This window comes from Panthera onca, chromosome C2 (genome assembly GCF_046562875.1).
Source record: "Panthera onca isolate mPanOnc1 chromosome C2, mPanOnc1 haplotype 2, whole genome shotgun sequence".
Taxonomy (NCBI): domain Eukaryota; kingdom Metazoa; phylum Chordata; class Mammalia; order Carnivora; family Felidae; genus Panthera; species Panthera onca.
Genome location: NC_138347.1, coordinates 25,600,410 through 25,624,823, shown reverse-complemented (window position 1 = coordinate 25,624,823; position 24,414 = coordinate 25,600,410). Strand labels below are relative to the sequence as shown.

Below are 24,414 nucleotides of genomic sequence, written 5' to 3'. Positions count from 1 at the left end.
GGGGGCAGTAAATTTGGCCTCTGGAATTTACTTTTGAACTAGGTTAAAACAGATAATGCTAAGCTAGTTTTTTGAATAGAAGAATCTATTTTGTTTCCTTTTGATTTTTCACCTCAGGTAGATGTATCTAGTAATAAACCAAGTAATCCACATGGAAACCTGGATTCACAGGGAATTTCCCCAACAACATGTAAGCGTTATGATGTACATCAGCACATTCAGCGGCCGGCAGACAGTGGTGTGCTGGTAAATGTTTAGGGAGAGACCAGTGTGGGAGTGCATATAAAAGAAAAAACCTGATTTGTAGCCTTTGCAGATTCCTGTGGTATATTATACTCCCACCGTGGCTGATTTCAAGCTATCAAGGTGACATCACTGGTGAACAGGGTGGACAGAGTACGTATAATTAGCTCTCAACCCAGCTGCCCTGAGCACACCAGTCTGCAAAAGAAATCATGAAATCCCAGTGCAGATTGCACATTCCCTGATTAGGATTTGAATCCCAGTCAGAAACTGCTCTCAGAATTAGTTTGGTGCTCCTTTTTGCATGGTCCTGTGATTTTTGGACAGAAATCTTGATATTTCCTAGTGGCTTTGTGAAGATTGAGCCAAAGAGCCAAAGTCTCAGAATCTTTCCACAGGTGATCTAAAATGTGAGGAAGAGTAGGACATACTTTCTCTTTTTCTTTACTGTTATATATAAGGGATCATGATGGTATTTTGAAAAGGAACGAAAATATTTCCTGAATCCTTAAAATGCTTGCAGTTTCATGTCAGGGGCTCGAGAGTAGGTAAAAGCATAGCAAATTACTCTCAAAATACCCCATCACTGGACCTCAGATAATAATATATCTTTAGTTAATAAAGGATGTGATGTACAGTAAAATGGATAGTTTGATCTCAGTCTGGTCCATTTTGAACAGAATCATTCAGATTGGTAATGGTGACAACTTTTGATTTGCTAGCTAAATGAATAGTTTTTCAATTTGTTTTTCTTGTATGAACATGACATTAAACCTTAGTGCTTTTTACTTTTCAGGTGCCTGATTTTAAAATCATTCAGAACATCTAAACCTAACTAAAAATATTAGTAAATAATTATATTAGGAATATTTTCCCTTTTATGACATTGAAAAAATGTTCAATAAAGTCATTTTAGTCTGTATGGGACTGAAGTGTGGCAGTTTTTACTTTTCCAAGAATGCTTCATATTGTGTAATGGAACAGGACTAAAAAATGATTCATTTTAGAATTTAATTAAGATCAAGTCTTTATGCTTCTGGGGTCTTGTGTCTCTGGCTTATGACTGTATCATCAGTTAATTTTTTTGTATTTTGATTTAATCCCAAAGTCTTAAGTATCATCATGGCACTGACCTTATTGGTTAGGATGATTATATGACCAATAAATCAACAATTATTTTAATAATCAGTGCTTGTTTTTCTAAGTAATAGCTGAGAATTAATGAAGTGAGATAGATAAGATTATTAATATGTTATGAAAACTAGCCTCTATCTGAACTGTAGATTTAATCGTAGTTTTAGAAATATAGACACTGAATTGAAGCATGGCAACCAGTGAAATATTATTTTGTTTTTAATTTTTATTAAACCTGAATATATTATTTTATTAGGTTATTTAATATTTTGGGAAGAAATTTATTTGGAATTTAATTATAATAATTTTATTTTACCTTGAATTTTGGGGCAATTTTATATAATGTTAGTGTGAGAATTCTGCCTCTGCCATCTTTTTTACTGACTGTTTTACTTCTGTAGGCATAATTCCCAATCTAATCTATGTTGTTATACCAACGATCCCACTGCTTTTATTGATACTGGTCGCTTTTGGAACCTGCTGTTTCCAGATGCTGCATAAAAGGTAAATAATTCATATATGCAGAGACAACTTAAAAAGTTTTATGTAGGTTTTTATAACTCTTTAAAAATATTAGTGTCAATTATAGTTTTACTTTGTCTCAAGAAAGTTCTGCATTTTGGAGCACCTGGGTGATTCAGTCAGTTAAGTGTTTGACTCTTGATCTCAGCTCGGGTCTTGATCTCACGGGTATGAGTTCAAACCCCAGGTTGGGGCTCCACTCCCACTTAAAAAATAAAGAGAGAAAGTTCTGATTTTCCTATCTGTCAGTACACACCCCGTGTATCCAGTCTAACACGATAGGCCTTGAATACAGGATTCATGCATTACCTCACTTAATATTCACAAGTCATATGAGGTAGGTGCCCTTTTGTTTCTGTTTTTCGATTGAGAAGATGGTGGCTTAGATGGGTTACGCAATTTTGCTTTGGTTCTCACAGCTTGTGTGGGTGGTGGATCTGAAATTTGAATCTTTGTGAGCTTACAACATATGCAGCTACTCTATACTGACTCTTGTTTCTTACATATAAGCGTTAATGCTAAGCCTTTCAATCTTGACCCCAAGTTGTATGCAAGACTTGATTTTTGTAAGTGCACTCTGTAATACTTTTTCAAAAATTTAAGTCATGCGCTTTTGTTTATTTCCAAAGGGTCTTCTGAGTAGAGGAAATAAAGTACAATGGTAAAAGTAGGTCACTTTTAGTATGCATCTTCAGCCAAAATGATATATCTTAACAGCAAGATTCTTCGGAGTATTCTTTTATATCTATTTAGCCATATACCCTTGAGTGAGAGGTGAAATTTTTTTCATTTTAATATATGAAATATAAATATATATTAAAAGAAAAAAGAAAAGATGTTGGATTTAAATAAGAACATATTTGCTAGAATAAACTAGCCATGTTTGTCAGTATTTTAAACAAGAACTGATCGAGACAGTGCCGCCATCAGGGAAGGACTGCAAATGAAGTCATTTTTCTCTTTGGATTTTAGTTTATCTTCATCTGTTCTGAAATAGACCATAAAGAATCCACTAAGTAAAAAAAGCCCCAGAAAAAAACAATTAAATAGATATAAACTGTAAATGGTTCCCATAAATTGTTTAAAGGATCCAAAGTGTGATGTACAGGCTGTTTAAATAAGACATTTTGAGTAATGATAAATAAAGCCTGGCAAATTAATACTACACTTTGTATCCTCTGGGTTTTCCAATATATATGTGAAGCACAGTCAGAAATTTTGTAATATTTTGTACAGAAAAAAGACGATAGTAAATATCTCATTTCTTTCTTCACGTCCTAAGACTAGAGATGAAAAGATGATTAGTCATTGTGAAAAGCAGAGAAGTAGAGGAAGGAGGTGATATAAATCCCCCCTTAACCCAGAAAACTGTTAAGGAAGAGCTGTAAATAACAAATTAGCTTGAAAAACCGATTTTAGGGTGGCTCAGTTGGTTGATCATCCTACTCTTGGTGTCAGGTCAAATCATGATCCCAGGGTGATGGGATCAAGTCCAGAGTTGGGTTCCGCACTGTGTGTGAAGCCTGCTTAAGATTCTCGCTCTCTCTCCCTCTGCCCCTCTCCCCTGCTCATGCTCTCTCTCTAAAAAAAATGTTTATATATATATATATATATATATATATATATATACACACACACACACACACACACATACATACACACACACATATATATATATAGATAATATAGATCTATAGATAGATCTATAGATAATATAGATCTATAGATAGATCTATATTATCTATAGATAGATCTATTATCTATGGAAAAACATTTATAAAAAAAGAAAAATTGGTTTAAAAATATTATGCAGGCATTTTCATCTCTAAAATAAAAATTACTATAGTGCCAATAACTGAGTTTTCTTTAAAGTTTGTCTTCCTTCTTCCAAATAGTGTATTATTGTGGAGATTCTATTCATGCAAAAGTCTTCCAGGTGTTTGAAGATCTATGGAGTTTTCACTTGTTTGAAATTCCCAGAGTGAGAAAATAAACCAAAGTTGGGTACCTCCAGATGCCCGACTTAGATGTAGTGCTTAATTCATTCGTTCTTAGATCGTCCCCTTTTCCTTTCTTCCAGGAAAGCAAGGAGAACCTTCATCAAAGACTCAACTCCATTATCATCTGAGTGCCTTGCAGAAAGTTTAAATTCCAATCTGGTACACATGATGGTTTATATCATTCCATGTCATGTTCAAAATAGTAACTCTTGTTTCCTTAACTGGTAGTAACTCTTAAATGAAATACTAATGCTACACAAAAAAGTTACCTTCATAACTTAACTGCCTTTATTTACCATTTAAAAAATGTCATGTTATTTATAAACTTTGCTTGATTTGTTTTTTTCCTTCATGTTAGATGACTTCATAGATAAAGATGTGTTGATCTTACTTATTTGCAAGCAAATCTCCAAAACATATAATTTGGACATATTTTATTAGTAGTAAAATCACAGTTAAACTGAAGTCAATTAATATTATAGAATTGTATTGTTCAGGCTTGTTAGGAAGAGTTCTTTTCTTTCTTTGAAGGAGTTCTGCCCTCCCCACCTACACTGAGAGTAACTGGAATGCAGTACCTGTGGGGAGTGGGGCAGATGCGGGGGAAGGGAGGTCTGTGTGGGACAGGAAGTGCATGACACAATGTACAGGGACCAGAAGTGGTTACTTGATCCAGGTGAGGGTTCATTCTCTGGAAACTAGACCCAAAGGAATCTAGATCTTGATAAGTAGCCTAGAGGAGGATGACTTACATAAACTCAGGAATGGGCACTTCTGCAGGAGTCTGAGCAGTGGCCATTTTATGGAAAGAGTGAGGAGACAGCCAACTCTGATACAGGGGCTGGAAATGTGGGCTCAGATTCCACGTCCAAGGAGAGTGAAGTTCAGTCTCAGATCTAGAGGAACAAAGTTATCAAGGCCTGAATCTACTTTGAACTACATTGGTTGCAGAGACTGAAGTCAAGCCAAACTTTCAGGGATTAAGTGACTTAACTATAAAAAAGGAAAACTGAGGGATGGAGATTAGGAAGGTCTTTATACTTAGGACAAAAACACTGTTTCAATCCTTTAGCATTAAATGCAGCGTATGTGAATGGAAGAATATCCACAAAGCAAAATTTTAAAATCACTTATCAAATAAAATGAAGATTTATTGGTGATTATAATGAAAATTGTTGGTATTGTTTCAGACATATTTGTGGTGTGTGTGTGTGTGTGTGTGTGTGTGTGCGTGTGAATGTGTCTGAATTCTGTACTACAAAGGGTCAAACAGAGATCATTCTATTTTTTTCATTATTTTACATGGCTTATTTACCATCTTCACATTCTAGAATAATCTGGAATTTTTTGTAGATGTGCTGGTGAGAGAAGAAAGACCCTTTCATAAGAAGGGTTTGCCATATTTCCCCTGGGACCAAAACATGCCTATTTCAGTAAGAAGTCTCAGGCATTGAACTTACTTCTTCTTATGTTTTTCAGTAAAGGAAGAACTAAAACTAGCCCAAACCAGTCCACCCTGTGGATTTCAAAAAGCACCAGAAAAGAAAGTGGCATGGAAGTATAAGAATCCATCGACTTGGCTCCAGCACAGAAAACAGAATTTTAGAATTCTGGATCTGCATAAGGAATGGCATCTAGAGCATTCGCTTGGAATGGCTTGAAACCTCAGAGGATCTGCAAGATGAACTGTAAGCTCCCCCTTGAGGCAAATATTAAAATAATTTTTATATGTTGATTATTTCATTTACGAAATACGCTGTGCTAACAATGGAGTGAGACATGCTTATCGCTAAAGGATGCACCCAACTTCAAGTAAATGGAATGGACCTTGCAAATAAAGTTGCTGTCAACACATTAGAGAAGTGTATGTGTTGGAGGCAGTTATTTTTGTTTCTTTCACCTTTCATAAGTTGTAATCTAGTTCACGTAATGTAAATTGTATTAAAGTTTACAGTGTGCAAAAATATTTTACCTTTACATAAGTGTTTGATAAAAATGGACTGTTCTAATATTTATTTTTATGGTGTTTCATTTTTCAATACATGCTGTTTTGATTAAAGAAATTTATCACTATTTTCAGCTGAATCCACACACACATAGATATATTACCACAGAAAATGTTTCTTTTCTAGAAATGGTTCATCTTCTTTCAGTTTCTCTGCTCTGGGGTCAGACAGTGTTTAGGAAATCTCTTCAGAAATAAGAAGCTATTTCATTAACTGTGGTGTAAATTTACTCAAATATTTTACTTAGAGGCAAGAACTGTCTAATTTCAATTGTGCAAGACATGTGCCTTACAATTATTTTTAGTTTAAAATTCAACAGATTTTGTAATAACTTTCTTAATAGCTGTATAAACAATATTATACTCCGTCTAGAACAAAAAAATGGCATACACAATATAAATCATATGTCTTCACATGTTGCCTATATAACCACAAGTAGCTCTCTAAGGGGTCCTGGAATCAAGTTGGTCCTTCCCTTGCCCACAAAACAAAGACAGTTGTTTGGGGGTGGGGATTAGCAGTGAAAGCAGCTGCAGAGTGTGCCTAAGGTTTTCCATAGCTCTGTTCAGCCTCCATTAGCATGTAAGGTGGTCTTATGGTTGGGACCAGGTGCGTCGTCACCACCGTCCATGTGGAGGTAAGCACAGCACGCCGACATTTCATGAAGGAGAGAAACTATGATTTAGTGTGAAAATGGGTTGGAGGGCATCAGTGATCATGTGTTCGTGTTGAGGATTCGTCTGAGAGAGTGAACTGCGGCTCCTCTTGTCTTATCTTCTGCTAGTTTCTTCAATGCTTGTGTCTCCTTCTCAAGAGACTTGTAACTATCTGGTCTTCAAATGTCCCTGTGTTCCTTTTAACTAAATAAAAAGTTCTTGTTTCTGACGAATGGCCGTGGGTGTTGTCTAAATCTTTTAAGTGAACAAAATATCGATCTGTTTGCATCAGCACATGAAGATGAAAACAAATTACTGTTAAAGTATGGTATGAATGGAAGTTGGAGTTATAGAGCATTTTAAACCTCATCTTTGTTAAACCTTTGATACTAGAAAATAAAGAGCTTTCATTAAGGCAATCATGACTAGTGTTGGTTGGTGAAACTTAAAGACAAATAGAGATGAGTAGGCATTGGCCCCCTTTCTGCTGCTTGGAGACTGAGGGCATGGACAGCTGTATTGTAAACTTCCATCTGCCAACACTTAGCACCCCCTTTCTCTGCTTGGCTACCCACATTGACTGGGATCTACCTCTTCCCTCCAAGCTCCCGCTGTGCATTTCTTCCTTCAGTCAGGACTTGATGGAAAGGAGACAGCGCTTTCCCCCATTTCTGTGCCACCCATGACTACCACAGCTGCAGGTCAGGAGAGGAAAGGCAATGGGCAAGGGCTGTGGTTTTGCCTTTTGTCTTGATCCAGATCCGCGTAACTGTTCCAGTATCAATTACTAACCCCATACGTTACGAGGAGTGGGGCAATCAACTTCCCTTTTATTAAAAGATGACAGTGACACTGTCCTTAGGGCTTCTTAAAATTTTAGCTGACCTTTGAAAAATGAAAAGGAGTACATGATGTATCTGTTGTGTTTGTATTTTCAGAGCATAGTTCTGATACGTGTTTTGGAATGTAGGTGAATTGTGGAACAATATCCAGGTAGTAAAATCAAACAATACCTGCCACTTCATCCTTTCCAACTGCTCCTAAGATCAGGTCATTGGAAAGGTCTTAAAAAGAGTAGTGTGTTCAGAGACTCCTGACTTTTGTCCTAAGAATAAATACCATGATTGTTTACCAGGAATTTGTAGTCCCCGATTATCTGGCCACACCTTTTTATATGACATTGTTTTCTGTTTCTCTGTTCCCCCCAAGATAGTGACTTTTGGTACAACATATGAGTATCCGAACTTCCCTAAACCTCCACCTACACAGAGGCCCTAATTCTCTTCAATACCCCAATAAGAATCATTCCTTTCAGATGTAGCCCCATCTTGTTTCTTGTTTGGTAGGGCCAGTCTACAATCCCTTAACCTTATTCTTTCTTCTATTACTTGTGATTATATAGACGTGTGTGTGTGTGTGTGTGTGTATTAAGTAGGTGTAGATTTTATCTTCCCAAATAAATCAGTAGATTTTGTGTGGAAAGCTAAATAGAAGTTTGCACATACTCTGGAAATGATCCAAGAGATTAAAGCAGTGAAGCAAATTCATTTATTCCACATTTTTGGCCTTCTAATGGGTGATTCAGCTGTGTCTAAGTAAGTTTTTCACATGTTAAAAACATCCACTGTAAGATCAGAAAAAAAAAAAAAACATTTGTAATAGTTGCATTTTTTGGATATGTCTGATTACTTTTTGGAAACTTAAAAAAATATTAGCTTAAAATAAATGGATGGTGCGATTAAATGCAGGTAAAAAATGATCCAATAAAAGAATGGAAGTTTCATTTAATTTCCTTTTTATTTTGATACAGGGGTGATCTGTAGACTTGCACTTGTTTGCTGTTTAATTATCTTGAGAGGAATGTGTAATCAATTTAGTCCAGGTCTGTGACATGAGCCTAAAGTACATATTTGTTATGAGTGGGGAAAATATTAAGGATATGCTCAAGATGAATTGGAAATTGGAAATGCATTTAGATAGAAAATCAGGAAGACTACTGAGATTCTGAAAATAGCAAGGTGGAACTAGATAATTTACAGCAGTTTACTTCAAAAAATAACATACTGTGCAAAATAGTTTATTTTACTTCTTTTCTTAATTTTGCCAAAACTTTAAGAATACAATATATGCTTTAACAGCATTCCTTTAAATAAGAAGAGTATGATAAAGATAATAATCACAAAGGAAAGATTGTAAAATCTCTGTGAAAGATTAACTGTTCACAATGAAAAAGTTACTTTGTATGGTACAGATTATTTTTTTGTCTTCACCCTTAATCCTCAGCATTTCGATGGCTTAGGTAAGAATAAAGCCTTTTAGAAATCTTTTTTGTCAAACTCTCAATTCCCATGCTCTTTAGAGTGGAATGGGAAAACCACATGGCTTTCATGTTGGTTTAGGAAACACTCTACTGCAGAAAACTTCGTATCCATTCTGTGAACCTCGGGGCCAGGGCATACACCCCTGGACGATTAGGCCGTGCGCATTGGTATCCAAATGATGTCACACCAGCCAGGAACCACCTGTTGTTTTCTTGGCACATCAATGGTCCTCCTGAATCCCCCTAAAGAGTAAATTGCAAAAGAAAATTGTAGATGTGTTTTCTTTTTTTTTTTTTTTTTTTACTTTAAAAAAAATTTTTTTTAACGTTTATTTTTTGAGACAGAGAGAGACAGCGCATGAACGGGGGAGGGGCAGAGAGAGAGGGAGACACAGAATCGGAAGCAGGCTCCAGGCTCGGAGCCATCAGCCCAGAGCCCTACACGGGGCTCGAACTCACGGAGCGCGAGATCGTGACCTGAGCTGAAGTTGGACGCTTAACCGACTGAGCCACCCAGGCGCCCCGTAGATGTGTTTTCAATTGATATATAAGATTATTTTTTAGCAAATCAATTCAAAACTACATGTCAAAAATATGCTTTAATTGAAAGTCATCTGTATACATCTTCACCAGCACTCTCTGTCAAGAAAGAGAACCTTTTGCTGCTTGGTAAGGACCCAGAGAAACTATGAGAACTAAAACATAATTTATATGTAATTCTTCATGATGTACTTTCATAGCAAGTTTCCTTACTTTCATTATGGCATTTTAATAGGGACTAAGAAAATCTCCAAGGCACAACTATGAGGAGCATCCTAACCAAAATATATATTAAAATCTGATCATTTAGTAAAGGAGGTATGATGATTTCATTCATGTAGAATTTAAACGAAGCAGATGAACATGGGAGGAAAACGAGAGAGGGGCAAACCATAAAACAGACTTACTACAGAGAACAAACTGAGGGTAGCTGGAGGGGAGGTGGGCTGGAGGGGAGGTGGATGGGTTAAAGGGGTGATGGGTATTAAGGAAAGCACTTGTGATGAGCACTGGGTGTTAGAGGTAAGTGATGAATCACTAAATTCTACTCCTGAAACTGATATTACACTATATGTTAATGAACTGGAATTTAAATAAAAACATGAAACAACAACAAAAAATAAAACCAAAAAGAAGTATGTTCTAAGTATTAGGGGTCACTTTGCAGAAAAGGCACTTATTACACACATTGTGTGTTTACAGAAACTAAAACTCACACATGAAGTTGATTTTAGTTCTTTCGGGTAGCATTAACTTTTGGGCATTAGACACCATCCGAATTGAAAAAAATCTTAACATTTCAACTGAAATTGTCCTGTCTATGATATAACCTGTAGTGATAGGCACACATATTTTCGTAAGAGATTTTAACTGATGAGTTGTTTTTAATTTTTGAAAATCTTAATTATAGCAGTTTCTAATAGAGTTAATTACATATATTTGATTTGCACATGAATATTTGTGTGTAATGCAAAAGAACATGATACAAACACATAGTGCCATTATTTAATGATGGAATTGACAAATATCTCTCTTATACTAATTGTGTAATACTTTTAATCTTTTCTTATATTTAATATTTTCTTATATGAAGGAATTAAAGCCTTCTGTACTTTGGTTGCAATCATTGGTACAATAGTTCATCCCAAGTTTGTCTTAAACATTTTCCTGAGAGACTTTTTGCCTGAATCTTTATTGTCTTTGGGATCATATTTAAGGGGAAAAATGCAGTATGTGGTGTAGAAAAGCACCTTTTCTTGCTTGGGTACAGAGGAACATAAATTGTACTGGCAAACACAGGTTTCCTCTTTTCTAGATGTAACAAATGTGTTCAAACTGTTGGAAGGCCGGGACTGGGGGTTTTATTTCTGTACCCTAAGCCCTTAGTTTATAATATGGGTCCAGAAATAATTATGGAACGATTAAGGATAAATACAGGCTCCAAGTTATATGTAACTTAGAAATTGTTAAAAAATAAACTTTAACAGTCTGGATATTTTTTAAAGGAGTCATTTAGTTTTCTTCATATTTTCTAATATATCTTAATTTTGAAAAAGACAATAGAATCTAGACCTTGATTCCATGAACACGGATTTTAAATCTCCCAACATGTCAGTTGGAAGTTATTTCCAATGAAGATATTTCCTTCTTCTACTGAGAGATAAGTATGTACTTAAAAAATATGAGTGACTGTCCAGAAAGTAAAGCGTTAACCTAAAATTTATGTTTCTATACCAGTGGTTTTAGTATGCTAAAACACGCATTGCTGGGCCCCAGTTTCGAGTTGCTGATTCAGCAGGTCTGTGCTGGGGCCTGAGAATTGGCACCTAGAGCAGGCTCTCAGGTGATTCTGATCTGCTGGATTGGAAGCTGTGCTTTGAAAACCCCTGGTATATGGGGTTCAGTGGGTTAAGCGGCCAACTTTGGCTCAGGTCATGATCTCATGGTTCACAAGTTTGAGCCCCATGCCGGGCTCTGTGATGACAGCTCAGAGCCTGGAGCCTGCTTCAGATTCTGTGCCCCCCTCTCTCTCTGCCCCTCCCCAGCTCGTGCTATCTCTCTCTCTTAAAAAATATACATTAAAAAGAAAAAGAAAACCACTGGTACAGAATAAGGCTCTACATAGCAAAATGAGTTTGCTCTTTGTGTCATTCACTTAGTTTTATATAGAGAGGACCTCTACAGCCACTTGTGGTGCCTTAAAATCCAGACATCTGCCCCCAAAACACAGCCCTTGGTAAGCCAGAAGATATTTGAGAATATATGGAGGACTAATAAGGCAAATTCTTTGCAACTATAGGGGGAAAATAATGCTACGTAGAGCTTATTCTAGTGATATATCAGTAATGGCATATTCATAATTTTAGTGTATTCTCATTGTTAAAAAAACTTAATGTTTACTATTTATTTTTTGAGAGAAAGACAGAGTGTGAGTGGGGGAGGGGCAGAGAGGGAGACACAGACTCAGAAGCAGGCTCTAGGCTCTGAGCTGTCAGCACAGAGCCCCATGCGAGACTCGAACCCACAGACCACAAGATCATGACCTGAGCCAAAGTCAGATGCTTAACTGACTGAGCCACCCAGGTGCCCTACTGTGTTCTTATTTAGTTAATCCTCTTGTATAACATAGTATTAAAGTTGAACAAAGAAAATCATGTGACCCTCTAGACTACTGATTACTCAATCACGATACCATGTTACACAAGACATTTCCCTGTGTGGGAGCTTCCTTACTTGCTAATGAACAACATACTTAGACTCCCTAGAAATCAGAGCCAAATATAAGATTTCAGAGATTTGGCATGAGTTACTGACTTAATGTAACACTAATATCAGTAGCATCGGCAGCCCTATTTTCTACCCGGTGCATGAGGCTCCTGCCACACAGCCCCCATTAACTGTAATTGACGTTGTACAGCTGATTTCCCTCCTGAACGATAATTCTATAAATCTCCCTCTAAGTGGCAATATATCTTACCTTTGCACACTTTTCATTTTAAAACGAATAAGATCCAGAGATAAATTTTAAACAAGAAGAAAGCTATCCTATCTGGCTTGAATTTGCGAGTGTTCATGCAAGCAGAATAAATGTAAAACCAAGCTGAAAGTTTAACGTGATTTGAGACACAGACTTAACTATATAGATACATATAAGATATATATAAAGATAAAGAAGATATATATAAAGATTCATCTGCTTAAGTGTATGTGAAAAAAGTCTTGTATCAAGTCGAATTACGGGTGACATATGTGTGTTAATATCTGTAACAAGTTGTTTACACTTTAACAAAGTGAAAAATTTTCTCATGGTATAAATTACTATGTTTGCATTTGTATATTCATTTCCTCAATACTGCTATCAGGTTTAATCTAATTCAGTAAATGTTAATGCATCAATCTTATTAATTTTCAAATACAAAAAAAATGCCAGAAACTTTATTTACAAAGTCTTATAATGAAAATTGTTAATATTTTTGAGCGCTTACTTAAATGCCTTATATGTGTTACCTCATTTTTAAACCTCTAAATAAAACTTAAGTGACTTGCCCAAAGTCTCACCCATAAGTATTAAGGCAAGGGTGAAAAATAAGTGTAATCTGAGCACAGAATCTACGCTCTTCGTGACTACTTCATGCTGCACCTAAAAATTAATAATTGTTCTAAAATCTCACATAATTTACTTTTTATTTGTTGAGTGCATGTGGATTGCATGGTGCTAACAGATAGCTACATTATTTCTAGGTGGTAAGATGTTTTTGTCCTCAATGAGGGTAGCTTGTGGGTAGAAGTTTCTCTGATGGTCACACAAGTCAAAAGCTATGGATACTTCAAATATATTGCCGTGTTGGCATTCAGTGAGTTCATGTTATTACATCTCTAAAATGGCATGTAAATGATAAGATGAAAATTCTACCATAGGTGTTCCAGATCCAGAGTTATGCCAGGCTGTTGAGTAAGTTCTATTTTTTAACCTTCCTACAAGTGGTTAGCTGCAAACTGGCTCTAGCCAGTTTATCCAGGTTGGTTCTTGTGCAGAAATTATTTCTTGCCACTGGAGGGGCGTCTGGGTGGCTCAGTCGGTTAAGCATCCGAATTTTCATTTCACTCAGGTTATGATCTCTCGGTTTGTGAGTTTGAGCCCCATGTTGGGCTTCACACTGATACTGTGGAGCCTGCTTGTGATTCTCTCTCCCTCTCTCTCTGCCCCTCCCCTGCTCATGCTCTCTGTCTCTCAAAATAAATAAACCTAAAAAATTTGATTGTTACAAAAAAAAAATTATTTTTTGTCATTGGACCTTTGGCCCATATTCAAAAACAAAAGTTGAAAATTAGAAGCCATTAGGTGATATTGGCCTTCAGATTTACTTTTTGTTTGTTTTAAGTTTGTATAGGGTTTTAAAGAATTAGAATTTGATTTAGCTAAGATGTATACTCTTCAGGTCAACAGTGGGCCCAGCACTACATATTTGACCTATCTCACATGTTCAAATTTTATGCCTCGTCTCTAAAGACTCTATCCGATTTTAATACTTGTTTAAAAATTAGTTTTATTTGTAATGCTCACATCCACCCAGAAGTTCTATGCTAGTAGGCCACAAATAAAAAACAAAAAGTCACAGTTTCGTAAAAGAAGAAATGACGATTTTTTTATTCCCTAATCATTGTGAAGCAATCAAATGATTACATAGCAATGCTTTCTGGAAAGGTAGGATGAGCAGTTTTACATATTTACCTGACAAGAATCTATTCCTCCTTCTTCGTAGCCTGCACATACCATATTTTCTGTAATGTTATATTCTGGCATCTGTTGCTGGCATTTCTCGTTTGATAGAAGAGGAACATTAGCTTCTTGTAATATGTTTGCAGTAGGACCTGTTCAAAATGGTAATGCAGCCAGCCAGTCAGAAGTGATCGACATGCATCACTGAATGAGCCACCATCAGTCTTATTTATTCCAACAGTTCACTCTCATTATCGAGTACTGTGTGTATATATAATGGAACTAAATGCTAAACCTTAGTATTTTAAAGCACATAATAAAGCCCATCTGTGGATCTTGCCAAATGGATAACAGTAAAGTACTTCTTTAGTGCCCAAGGGCTAGCAGGAATGGTGGATTGGACTAGACAGTCTTTAGGCATTTTCAGTATTTGTAAACGGTTACAGTATTGCTCATGGGGAAAAAAAGCCCACCAACACAAAACGTTTCATTTACAGAAATTAGCAACAACTCAGAAATCCAGGAGGCTTTTCATTTGGCACCTGAAGAGGTGCTCCCTCATAATGGCATTCAGCAACTTGGTGATGCTATGTGAATGAGCAGGTGCACACCGAGCAAAAGACAAAGCTCAAATGAGCTGTGCCCTGGTCTAAGGGCAATCAGCTTGTCATCCATGTGCAGGTGAAGAGAAAGGAGGCATTTTGTAACAGAGTGTATTTCCATGCTTTTTATAAAATGACTCATCTATTGCAAGCATGGATCTCTGTTTACTGAAATACTACTCCCAAGAGGGATGTGAAACAAGCAGGTGTCTGTCTAGTGCCTCAGAAAAGGCACATGGTAAGCACTTTCTACTAATTAGCAATTCTATTTGGTTCCTCAAGAAATGCAGAAGGTTGATGATAACTTAGTGCATATGACAGCTAAATGTATGTGACTTCATATGTTGCAGTAAATGTTGCTGCAAAAATGTATGTGATTTCATTTCCAGCTAAGTTTAATCCACACACTAAAAAGACAGGAAACAAGTGTGTGTGTGTGTGTGTGTGTGTGTGTGTGTGTATGACTCAGTGGTGTGTTTAATGTTTAGTAACTGGTTTCAAGAAAAAAATCCCCGATACGTATCATTTGCCTGATGTAAACACTCCAACCATGGCCAATTTCAAGGTACCAGCATGACAGTGAACAGGAGTTGGGAGAAGATATGCACAAATGGCAATTTCTGGCTGGTGCCGGTGACTCCAACAGCATACCACTGGTTGACTTTTGAAGTCTGACAATGGGTTTTGAAAGGTGAAGATGGAGAGGCACCTGGGTGGCTCAGTCGGTTAAGTGTCCGACTCTTGATGTTGGCTCAGGTCATGATCTCATGGTTTATGAACATGGAGCACTGTGTGGTCAAGCCCCGTGTTCTGGGCTCTGCACTAACAGCACAGAGCCTGCTTGGGATTCTCTCTCCTGTTCTCTCATTCCCTACCCTGCCTGCTCTCTCTCTCTCTTTCTTTTAAAAAAATTTTTTTTAAATGTTTATTTATTTTTGAGACAGAGAGAGACAGAGTGTGAGTAGAGGAGGGGCAGAGAGAGAAGGAGACACAGAATCTGAGGCTCCAGGCTCCGAACTGTCAACACAGAGCCTGAGGCAGAACTTGAACTCACAAACCACGAGATCGTGACCTGAGCTGAAGTCGGATGCTTAACCGACTGAGGCGACCCAGGCGTCCCCCTCTCTCTCTCTTTCAAATAAACATTTAAAAAATTAGTAAAAGAGGTGAATATGGAGGAGGAAATTCAGCATCTCAAAGCCATTCATTCATTGAGGATGGACCAGTAGTTTTTATTGTAAACTATTATAAAGTCCAAGGCAATTTTGCTACTTGTCAAGGAACAAAAAATGGTTGGGTCTAGGACAAACTCTTCGGTAAAGAAAAATTTGAGCAGTATTTTTATATTTAATATTTATTTGCCAATGTGAATTGCCATTAGGATAATTAAGAATGCACACAAAAAGATATACATAAAAATATCAGTAAAGTTATTTTAAGTTTACTAATTGCCTTAATTTAGTCAACTAGTATCATTTCATTTCTTCCTAGTAAAGCAATGTTCATGGTTTTCCTAGATGATTAGTGTAATATATTCAAAAGGTGGAGGGGAACTGGGTTTTACACAACTAGGTATCTGGAAATCATAAGGCAAAATTCATAAAATTCATTAAAATTTCCATTACCCAGGAAGTATTTAATTATGACCTGACCATTTATTCCTAAATGAAACTGATCGCAGATGCAGATTTCCCTTGGCTCCATACCACTCTTAGCGACATTTTTAAGCCAATTAAATGCATATCTTTAGTAACAATAAATAAATGAGTCAAGTTTACTCAGCTCTTAAAAGAAATACCCATTTCCTATGGAATAAAGAGTCTTAAACTTTGTTAGTGGATAATTTGTTTTTGAAGAGTCTACATCATGGTCATAAATGTCTTTTAGTTTGAAGTCTGATAGAGAAAATATCTATCTAGGAATCATTTTTACTCTGTAGCTTTCAAATTTAATAAATCATGGCATTTTTCAAGTGGAGGAAATACAAGAATATACAGTCTTTGACTTCAATATACTTTATGGACAGAAGACATGAGGCATTTCAGCAACATAATGTAATTACAGTGGAGAACCTTTGTCGAAATCATTAGGCAAAGATTTGACTTAGAACATCATCCTTTCTTTTACAAGGAATATGGGAATTTTAACTCTGGATGCTTTGCTTCTGGTATCTGCATCTCTCCACACGATTCTGTGGCTTTTCATCTTGTACAGTTAAGATTTTTAAATATCTTGGCCACGATCTGTTGGGACTCAAGAGGCCTAGTTCTTCCACCAGAGTATATAGTGCCTTTCCTTTTTGCTTAATATTTAATAAGTTGCCAAAATTCTGTTCTAGATGGAATAACTCCTATTCGGAATCCAAAAGCAACATGCCTTGTAGTTACATTTAGAGAGAATAAAGTACTGGAATGTTTAAAAAAATATGTTCAGTTAGTTTTAATATGCATTTTTTCTGTGTTTGGAAAACATCTTATTAAATAATGCTAACAAATCAATTTATAGTCTTCAGTGTAAGATTTATGCCACATCTGAATCTGCTCATCAGTAGAGTGAGTCAGAATGTTGAAAGGGATTCTTTTCTCATTTCTTAGGAAATGTGAGTATGAGGCCTTTATGTGATAAATGAAGATAGTTTTATTGATTTGGAAAATGAAACAGGTAATAATTTGGCTTTTGATCAGACTTTATCTATGTGATTTACAAAAATAAATTTTATAACCTTTGTAATATTCATTTAAATAGATGTATCTTTTCTCTTTATCAGAGTATTTATAATACTTAAATTACATACTAAGTTTGGGGAATGCTTAAACTCTCTTCCAAAAAATATCATAGTTTTATAATATGTTCTACACAACCTGGATTAAAATATATATATATACAAATACACACCATATGAATATAAACCTGACAGTGCTTTTAAGAGCTATTGCAAAACTTGTTCTAAGAGTTGCAAAAAATATTGAAAATATTCACAGGATAGTGCAATACCATACTTCTTAGTAGTAACATTTTCTTTTTATTGAGTCTGATAATTTACCTTGATGTATAAGCCTCCCCCAGCCAGCAATGGAACAAATTCTTCCTGGAGGAAAAACGTGATTTTCTTCCAGTAAACAAATAGGTTGTATATAATCTGGAAAAATAGAATAAGAACAGACACACATGCATTTCTAACAGATTTTAAAAATCAATTATTTTCAGCACCTTATCTAAAAAACCTGTATTTTTGTTTTTGTTGCTTGAACATTTTTTAGACATCAATTGCTTGAACATTTTTTAGACATCAATCTTAGGGGAGAGAGGCATCTCCAGGAGGCTCTCTTTGATAATGGACTAGGTATCACTAGTGGTCTTTTGGGATCTTTTTCTACATTGTATCCTAATTGCTCTTTAATAATGTAAACAAGGTCTTAGTTCTAGAGTTGATCATTTATATTTGATTTTAAGTAATCATGCTATTTACAGTGTCAGTTCTGTAAAAATCTTGGTATGGCTCTTCTTTAGGGTCAATTAAGACACTTGGACAAATGTTCTGATTTTCCCCAGTTATCTCCACATTTAAAAAAGCTTTTAGGTGATTGTTTTACAGGGTACTTATGGAAGCATTAGCATTGGTCACTGACTTTTAAAGCCCCTTTCCAACAATTTACAAGCTGCCTGACATTTATTAAGCACCCACTACATGTAAGACCCAGGGCAGACACAAAAATGAGTAAGATATGGTGCTTACCTTCAAGGACAGGGCTACACTACATAATTAATAGTCTGCCTTTAATAAGTGCTCTAATGTGTGTGTAGACCAAATTCCAAAAGAGCAAAGAAATGGTAGCACTTTCTCTTCACTGGGGATTGGAAAAGTCTTTGGAGTAAAGGATGGAGTTGAGCAGAACCCTTCGTGTAAAGTTCACTGCCTCAGATGATTTCTAGCATGTTATCTAGGTATTTGGAGGAAGTCTTGCAGCTGCCACTCTACTAATATTGTTAAAACTCCTTTAAAATCTTCATTCTATGGATATTTTAATTTTTACTCACTTTACTCTTAGAATATATGTTCTTCTCTGTTTGTCCTACACTGCCCTTTGTGGTAGATGGACCTGCCTTTCTTTGAGAAATACAGAAAGCATGCATTGTAATGACCTATTTTCTCCCAGCTGCTCCTTTGAGTTTACTATTACAGAGAGCTTGGAATGTTTTATTCTGCTGGCCAACTTTCTAGAAAGTTGGATTTAGACACCTTGATGAAGATAATTGAATATGTTCCACTCCATTCCCCAATTCCATTTAAGTTATAATGATTTCTATAACAAATTATCCAACTTTTATGCACTATTAATTCATTGGTACTAATAATATTTCAAATCTAACTTTGAATGCATTTGGCCAGATAAGATGACTAAAGCTGATTTCTTTTACCTGTGTAGTTCACTTTAAAATCCAGATGCATCATGGCGATGTCACTGTCCTTTATTCGTTTATTGTAATGTGGGTTTATGACAATTTGATCTATCAACCGAGTTACTATGTGAGGAGAAGTCAGATTCGATGTCATCTGCAGTCCTAGGATTGCTTTCCACTTAGATGGCTCAACATTTCTCCTGAAGATTGTGAAAAAGACATATAAGGAACTTTCCATCCACCACAGTTACTTTCTACAGATCTTTGTAGTAGGTATTTCAGAACTATGTGTGCCCATCCTAAAATATGCTTGAATTTCTCTGAACCAGTCTTTAAAAACATTCCTTTAACTTTTATTCTTCTGATCAGATCATAGAAAGAACCTCAGTTAGTGCTAATTTCTATCACTTATCTTAAATCATCTCGATCTCTAGCTCGATTGTGGTTCTCAACTTCAGTTTCACAATAGAATCACCTGGAGTATTTTTAAATAACACTGTCGCCTGCTTCCCTTTCTCTATCTCTGATTTTATGAGTCTAGAATGGAGAGAGGGCTTTAAAAATATATATTATTTTTACATTAAATCTCTAAGTTTATCCTAACATATGGCCACGTTTGGGAACCACGCCTTAGATCACATTCCACTGTAGAGATTGCATCTTGGTCCAGGGTTTCTTCAGGCAACCACAACAGCTATGGTAGTAAGGGAAAGGGGTTTCAGGAGAACTCTCCTGTTTAGCGGCTCACTGAATTTACACACAGTTAAAATCAGCAAATAAAAGCTATTGTGATGCTTACAATCTAACCTAAAAATTTGAGTGATTTTCATATGCAACAAAGTTGAAAAATTTTCCATACGTAATGTCCTTTAATAGTGTATTGGTCAAGGCTAACATTTGTGTTATATGCAGGTGAAGTTACAGTTCGAAAGTGTGAAGGGACTTCTAAATGTGCTTTTGGCCTGCAACATCTTCACACCAAGAAACTACTAGTGAATAGCTGGAATTAAGCCATTTAAGCCATATTCACAATGAAGTCAAAATTCAGTAACTGCAATTTTAGCAGAGCTAGTGATTTAATTCTTCATAGTTACAAGTGCCTCGTTTAATGTGGCATTTCAACTGTTAGAATCCAAATCACTTACAAATACACAAAGGGCATGAAGTTATTTCAAGTCCGTTTGTTCACCTTTTTACCTGTCTATTCATTATTTTGTTTAAATTAAACAAAGGATCATGTTTGATTAAGTCACAGTCATCAGTAAAGCCAATGAATGCCCAAGCATCCAGGCGACATCCACGGATAACCACACTGCATTAAAATCAGAGATAACTTGCTCACATACTTTATAGCAATAGCCTAACACCCATTTATGGACAACTTATTTTGTGCCAAGGCCAGTGCCCTGTACTTCGCATCAACTCTTTTCATTTTTGCTTCAGTGCTATGGATTTTACAACGAGAACAAACTGGGTACTGACAGTTTACGTGGTGGGGCAGAAACTTGAACTGGGGCTGTTTGACCTCAGAGGTTGCATCTGCACCAGCATACTGGGGTGCCTCCAGTGGCCATGGGTAGGGTTCTGTGGGCAGGGTTGAGAACATGAAGGGAGGGTTGGGAGAGAGATAGGATCTGCCACTGAATTATCTGGGCTCAGGTAGGGAGGATGTGTCTGCTCTTAGGGGCTGGTGATAGCTCCTTACGTGCCCAGATGCCGGGCCAGGAGGGTATTATGGTGCTGTAGAGGCCCTGTTTGCTTGTCAAGAGGGCTTTTTGATTCTTCCTGTCTGGGTCAGAGGAATCATCAGTACTGACTGGACTGGCCAAACTGGACACATTGATGTTTTCAGACATTCTGCCTGCATGCACTCCCACTGTACCCTGGGACTCCCCTGCCCACACTGGCCTACTCAAAGACGGGATAGAATGAAATCTCTTTCCTGGTGTCCTATCTCTAAACTTCTTGCTGTATCACATATTTAAACATGTTTCCTAAAGCTCAGCTGGTCATGGGTGTCTCTTGATTAGTATACCTGTTACGGTTGATGGGTAACAGGTAGCTACTCTTTTTTAAGAATTGTGTTTTTTATTAAACATTTAATATATACCTAATATTTACAAAAAATTGATTTTACAATTACCACACCATGTTTCTTACTTTACCTTCAATTATATCTACTTATACGCTTTACATTTTACATTATCATTATATTTTACATAAACAATGTGTAATATTAATATTTCATATCATAAATAATATTAATCACATTAATGGTATCATGTTGAAAAAATAACTATCAAAATCTGCTCAAAAGGCGTATGAGCCCATTACAGAGGTTCAATTTTAAAGTTGCCAGAATGTATTTATTTTCAAAAATGATAGGATTGTCTTCTTAAGTGCTTTCTACATATTTTATCTTCAGCAAAACTTACATGGAAGTTCAGACAGATAATGCAGTTATTCGCTATAGGTTTAACTCAATGATAAAATAATGCAGTTCCGTAGCTAACCTCCTCTTTTTTTTTTTCTTTTGAGAACGAGAGAGAGGGCACAGGAATGTTTTGAGGAACGTGAGCGAGGGGCAGAGAAACAGACAGAGAGAGAGGGAGAGAGAGAGACAAGAGGGGCTCACCCAAAGCAGGGTGGGAGCTCACCTGATGCAGGACTCAAACTCATGAACCATGAGATCATGACCTGAGGCAAAGTCAGATGCTTAACTGACAAAGCCACCTAGATGCCCCTAACCTCGCAAATTCTTGTCTTTTATAAGTACTATACTCCTTCTGAGAACACTAAATATTAGTTACTGATATGAGGGAGCTTGCAGGCAGCACAAAGCTTAGTAATCACCATTTTGTCTTGTTATTTTAAGGTTTGAAGTAGAAAACCAATCCATGATGCGTGAACTGTGAAAATTAAACATACATGCTTCAAGCTACTGGTCTAATTAAATACAAGTTACAGCAATATTAATCTGACACATTCTTAACGATTTCTGAAGTTGTTATAGCACTACACGGAAAATAGCCTTTTTTTCATGTTTTTATTTCTCCTGTATCTATAGACCGTACTATAGGAAGGAGATACCCCTCCAACTTATCATTTGCATTTCTCCCTCAAGTCTTACTCCACATGGCTTTTCATGTCTATATGCTTAGCTTCCCCACCACAAGCCCACATCAGCACAAGCACCATTAGAACAACTACATCCTATTGCAATCTTAGTGCCTTCTCTCAGAAGAAAGGCTTGAGAATACAGAAGTTATAGCCAATGGTACTCAATTTTATGTATCACCTGAAGAATTTTGCTAAAAATCTTGAATCCTAATTTCCACTTCCAGAGACTCTAATTTGGAAAGTTGGAGGGGGACTCAAGAATCTGCCCTTTGTTATTACTGTTGGGATAGTGAGCAATACAGAATCCTCCCTGGCTTTTCCATTCACCCAAAGCTAAGACAGAGAAAGAAAGGCCTCAGAAAAATCAGTGTAGATGAGGAAGGGGTACTTATTATGTTTTAAAAACATATTTGTCTCAAAATATCTGCATTCTAGTGAAACAAGAAAAAGCTATAGGACAGGAGACAGGTGCAGATGGAACAGGAAATAGCCCATTGGATAGGCAAGTCCCAATCTGGAACAGACTAAAGAGGGCAGAAGTGAGTACCTTAAGGTAGGGAACGTTGGTTGAATTTCTGCTGCATTTCGCCTGTGCCTGCCTTGTTCAAGCAAAATATGTTTCTTAGTAGCAAAAGAAAGAAAGGCACAGGTTTGGGGGCAACAGAAAGGCATGTATTCTTGACTTCTATAACCTCAAAGACTAGCACACTTCCTGGTGCACAGTAGGTGCTCCTTCGATGCTGCACCAGATGGGAGGACTAGCACTATGCCCACTCTAGGTTGCCATGTGCTGGTGTATAAATAAATTCCCTACTCAGAGTATGGGACCTTCATTGTGGTAAAGGGTAAATATGGTAAGACAGTTATGATAGAGCAAGATGATATGCCGAAAGGAAGAAAAATCAGTGGGAACCTGGAACTCTGAATTGCAATATTTTTCCGTTCTACAATTAGCAAAGATGGTACTTTAGTCAAGTCTACCCATGGCCAACCCCAATGTTTACCCCCAGCACAGCATTGTAGGTCTCTATTATTATTCTCCACTGAATGGAAAAAAGATTCCCATGAGGATACCCAATTCCATTTTTTAAGGCAAGGAAAAAGTAGAATGCCTCTGAAATATGGTGCTGTCAGAGAGTAAGAAAGTCTTCAAGGAATAGAGCCCAAAGGTCCATCGACTGATGAAGGGGTAAAGAAGACGTGGTAGATATATATACAATGGAATATTTCTTAGCCACCGAAAAGAATGAAATGTGATCTAGATGGCATAATGCTAAGTGAAGTAAGTCAGCCAGAGAAAGACAAATACCATGTGATTTCACCCATATGTGGAATTTAAGAAACAAAACAGATGAGCATAGTGGGGGAAAAAGAGAGGCAAAACAGAAAACAGACTCAACCATAGAGAACAACCTGAGGGTGGATGGAGGGTAGGTGGATGGGGTATGGGCTAAATGGGTGATGGGCATTAAGGAAGGCACTTGTTGTGATGAGCACTGGGTGTTGTATGTAAGTGATGAATCACTGAATTATACTCCTGAAACCAATATTACACTGTTTGTTAAATAACTGGAATATAAATAAAAACTTGAAAAAAGAATGTTTTCAAGAATATCAGGGGTAATTTTAAAAGAAAAGAGGAGCTAGATTAAATGGGATAATGCTGGTCAGTTTTAGTACTTTAAGTATCATATGGTATCACAGTAATATTGAATAATGAATTATTTCAATAAGGAATGAAATAAATGTATTTGGTCATCTCTAAAGAGCTAAATTAAAGAATGGGAGATTGGCAAGAGGCCTCTCTATGGATAATTTCATTATTGATGTATGTCAATTTAATAGCTGTGATCCGGAGTATAAATCTATATATACCTGTCCACCCAAGAGGCTGAGTAGTGGTTGCTTCTGGAAGCAGGGATGGTGATTGGGAAGGGGGAATAAGAGAATTCTGCATGTGATGGAAAGTTTCATGTCTTGATAGGAGTGTGGGTTACACAGGCATATGCCTTTTCAAAATTCATCAAATTGTGCACTTAAGATTATGCAGTTGCTCTCTGTCAGTGGGAAAAAACAAATATTAAACTCTAGGTGGTGAGTTTGCTTAACAGCGGCAGGGTTAGCAATTCTCAAACTACTTGTGTTCTAAG

At 36.7% G+C, this 24,414-nt stretch overlaps 2 protein-coding genes across 4 annotated transcripts in view; one reads left to right on the top strand and one right to left on the bottom strand.

The window, feature by feature from the left end:
• CHODL (chondrolectin) overlaps positions 1-5,561 on the top strand; it is a 30,871-nt gene extending 25,310 nt beyond the window's left edge. For 2 of the 3 annotated variants that reach the window (XM_060640310.3, XM_060640308.3), the window contains exons 5-6: positions 1,779-1,881; positions 5,379-5,561. In XM_060640310.3, the coding sequence (XP_060496293.1) occupies positions 1,779-1,881; positions 5,379-5,463 (188 nt within the window). In that variant the 3' untranslated portion in view covers positions 5,464-5,561. Of the gene's footprint in view, positions 1-1,778; positions 1,882-3,979; positions 4,059-5,378 lie in introns of all 3 variants that reach the window. The other variant, XM_060640309.3, reaches the window with a different exon arrangement.
• Positions 5,562-6,625: 1,064 nt separating this feature from the next.
• Positions 6,626-24,414, bottom strand: part of TMPRSS15 (transmembrane serine protease 15) — a 122,757-nt gene continuing 104,968 nt past the window's right edge. Inside the window, exons 23-26 of the mRNA XM_078452864.2 lie at positions 19,163-19,344; positions 17,787-17,882; positions 14,154-14,293; positions 6,626-9,124 (exon numbers count right to left, since the gene is read on the bottom strand). Coding sequence (XP_078308990.1) covers positions 8,969-9,124; positions 14,154-14,293; positions 17,787-17,882; positions 19,163-19,344 — 574 coding nt within the window. The 3' untranslated portion in view covers positions 6,626-8,968. The remainder of the gene's footprint in view (positions 9,125-14,153; positions 14,294-17,786; positions 17,883-19,162; positions 19,345-24,414) is intronic.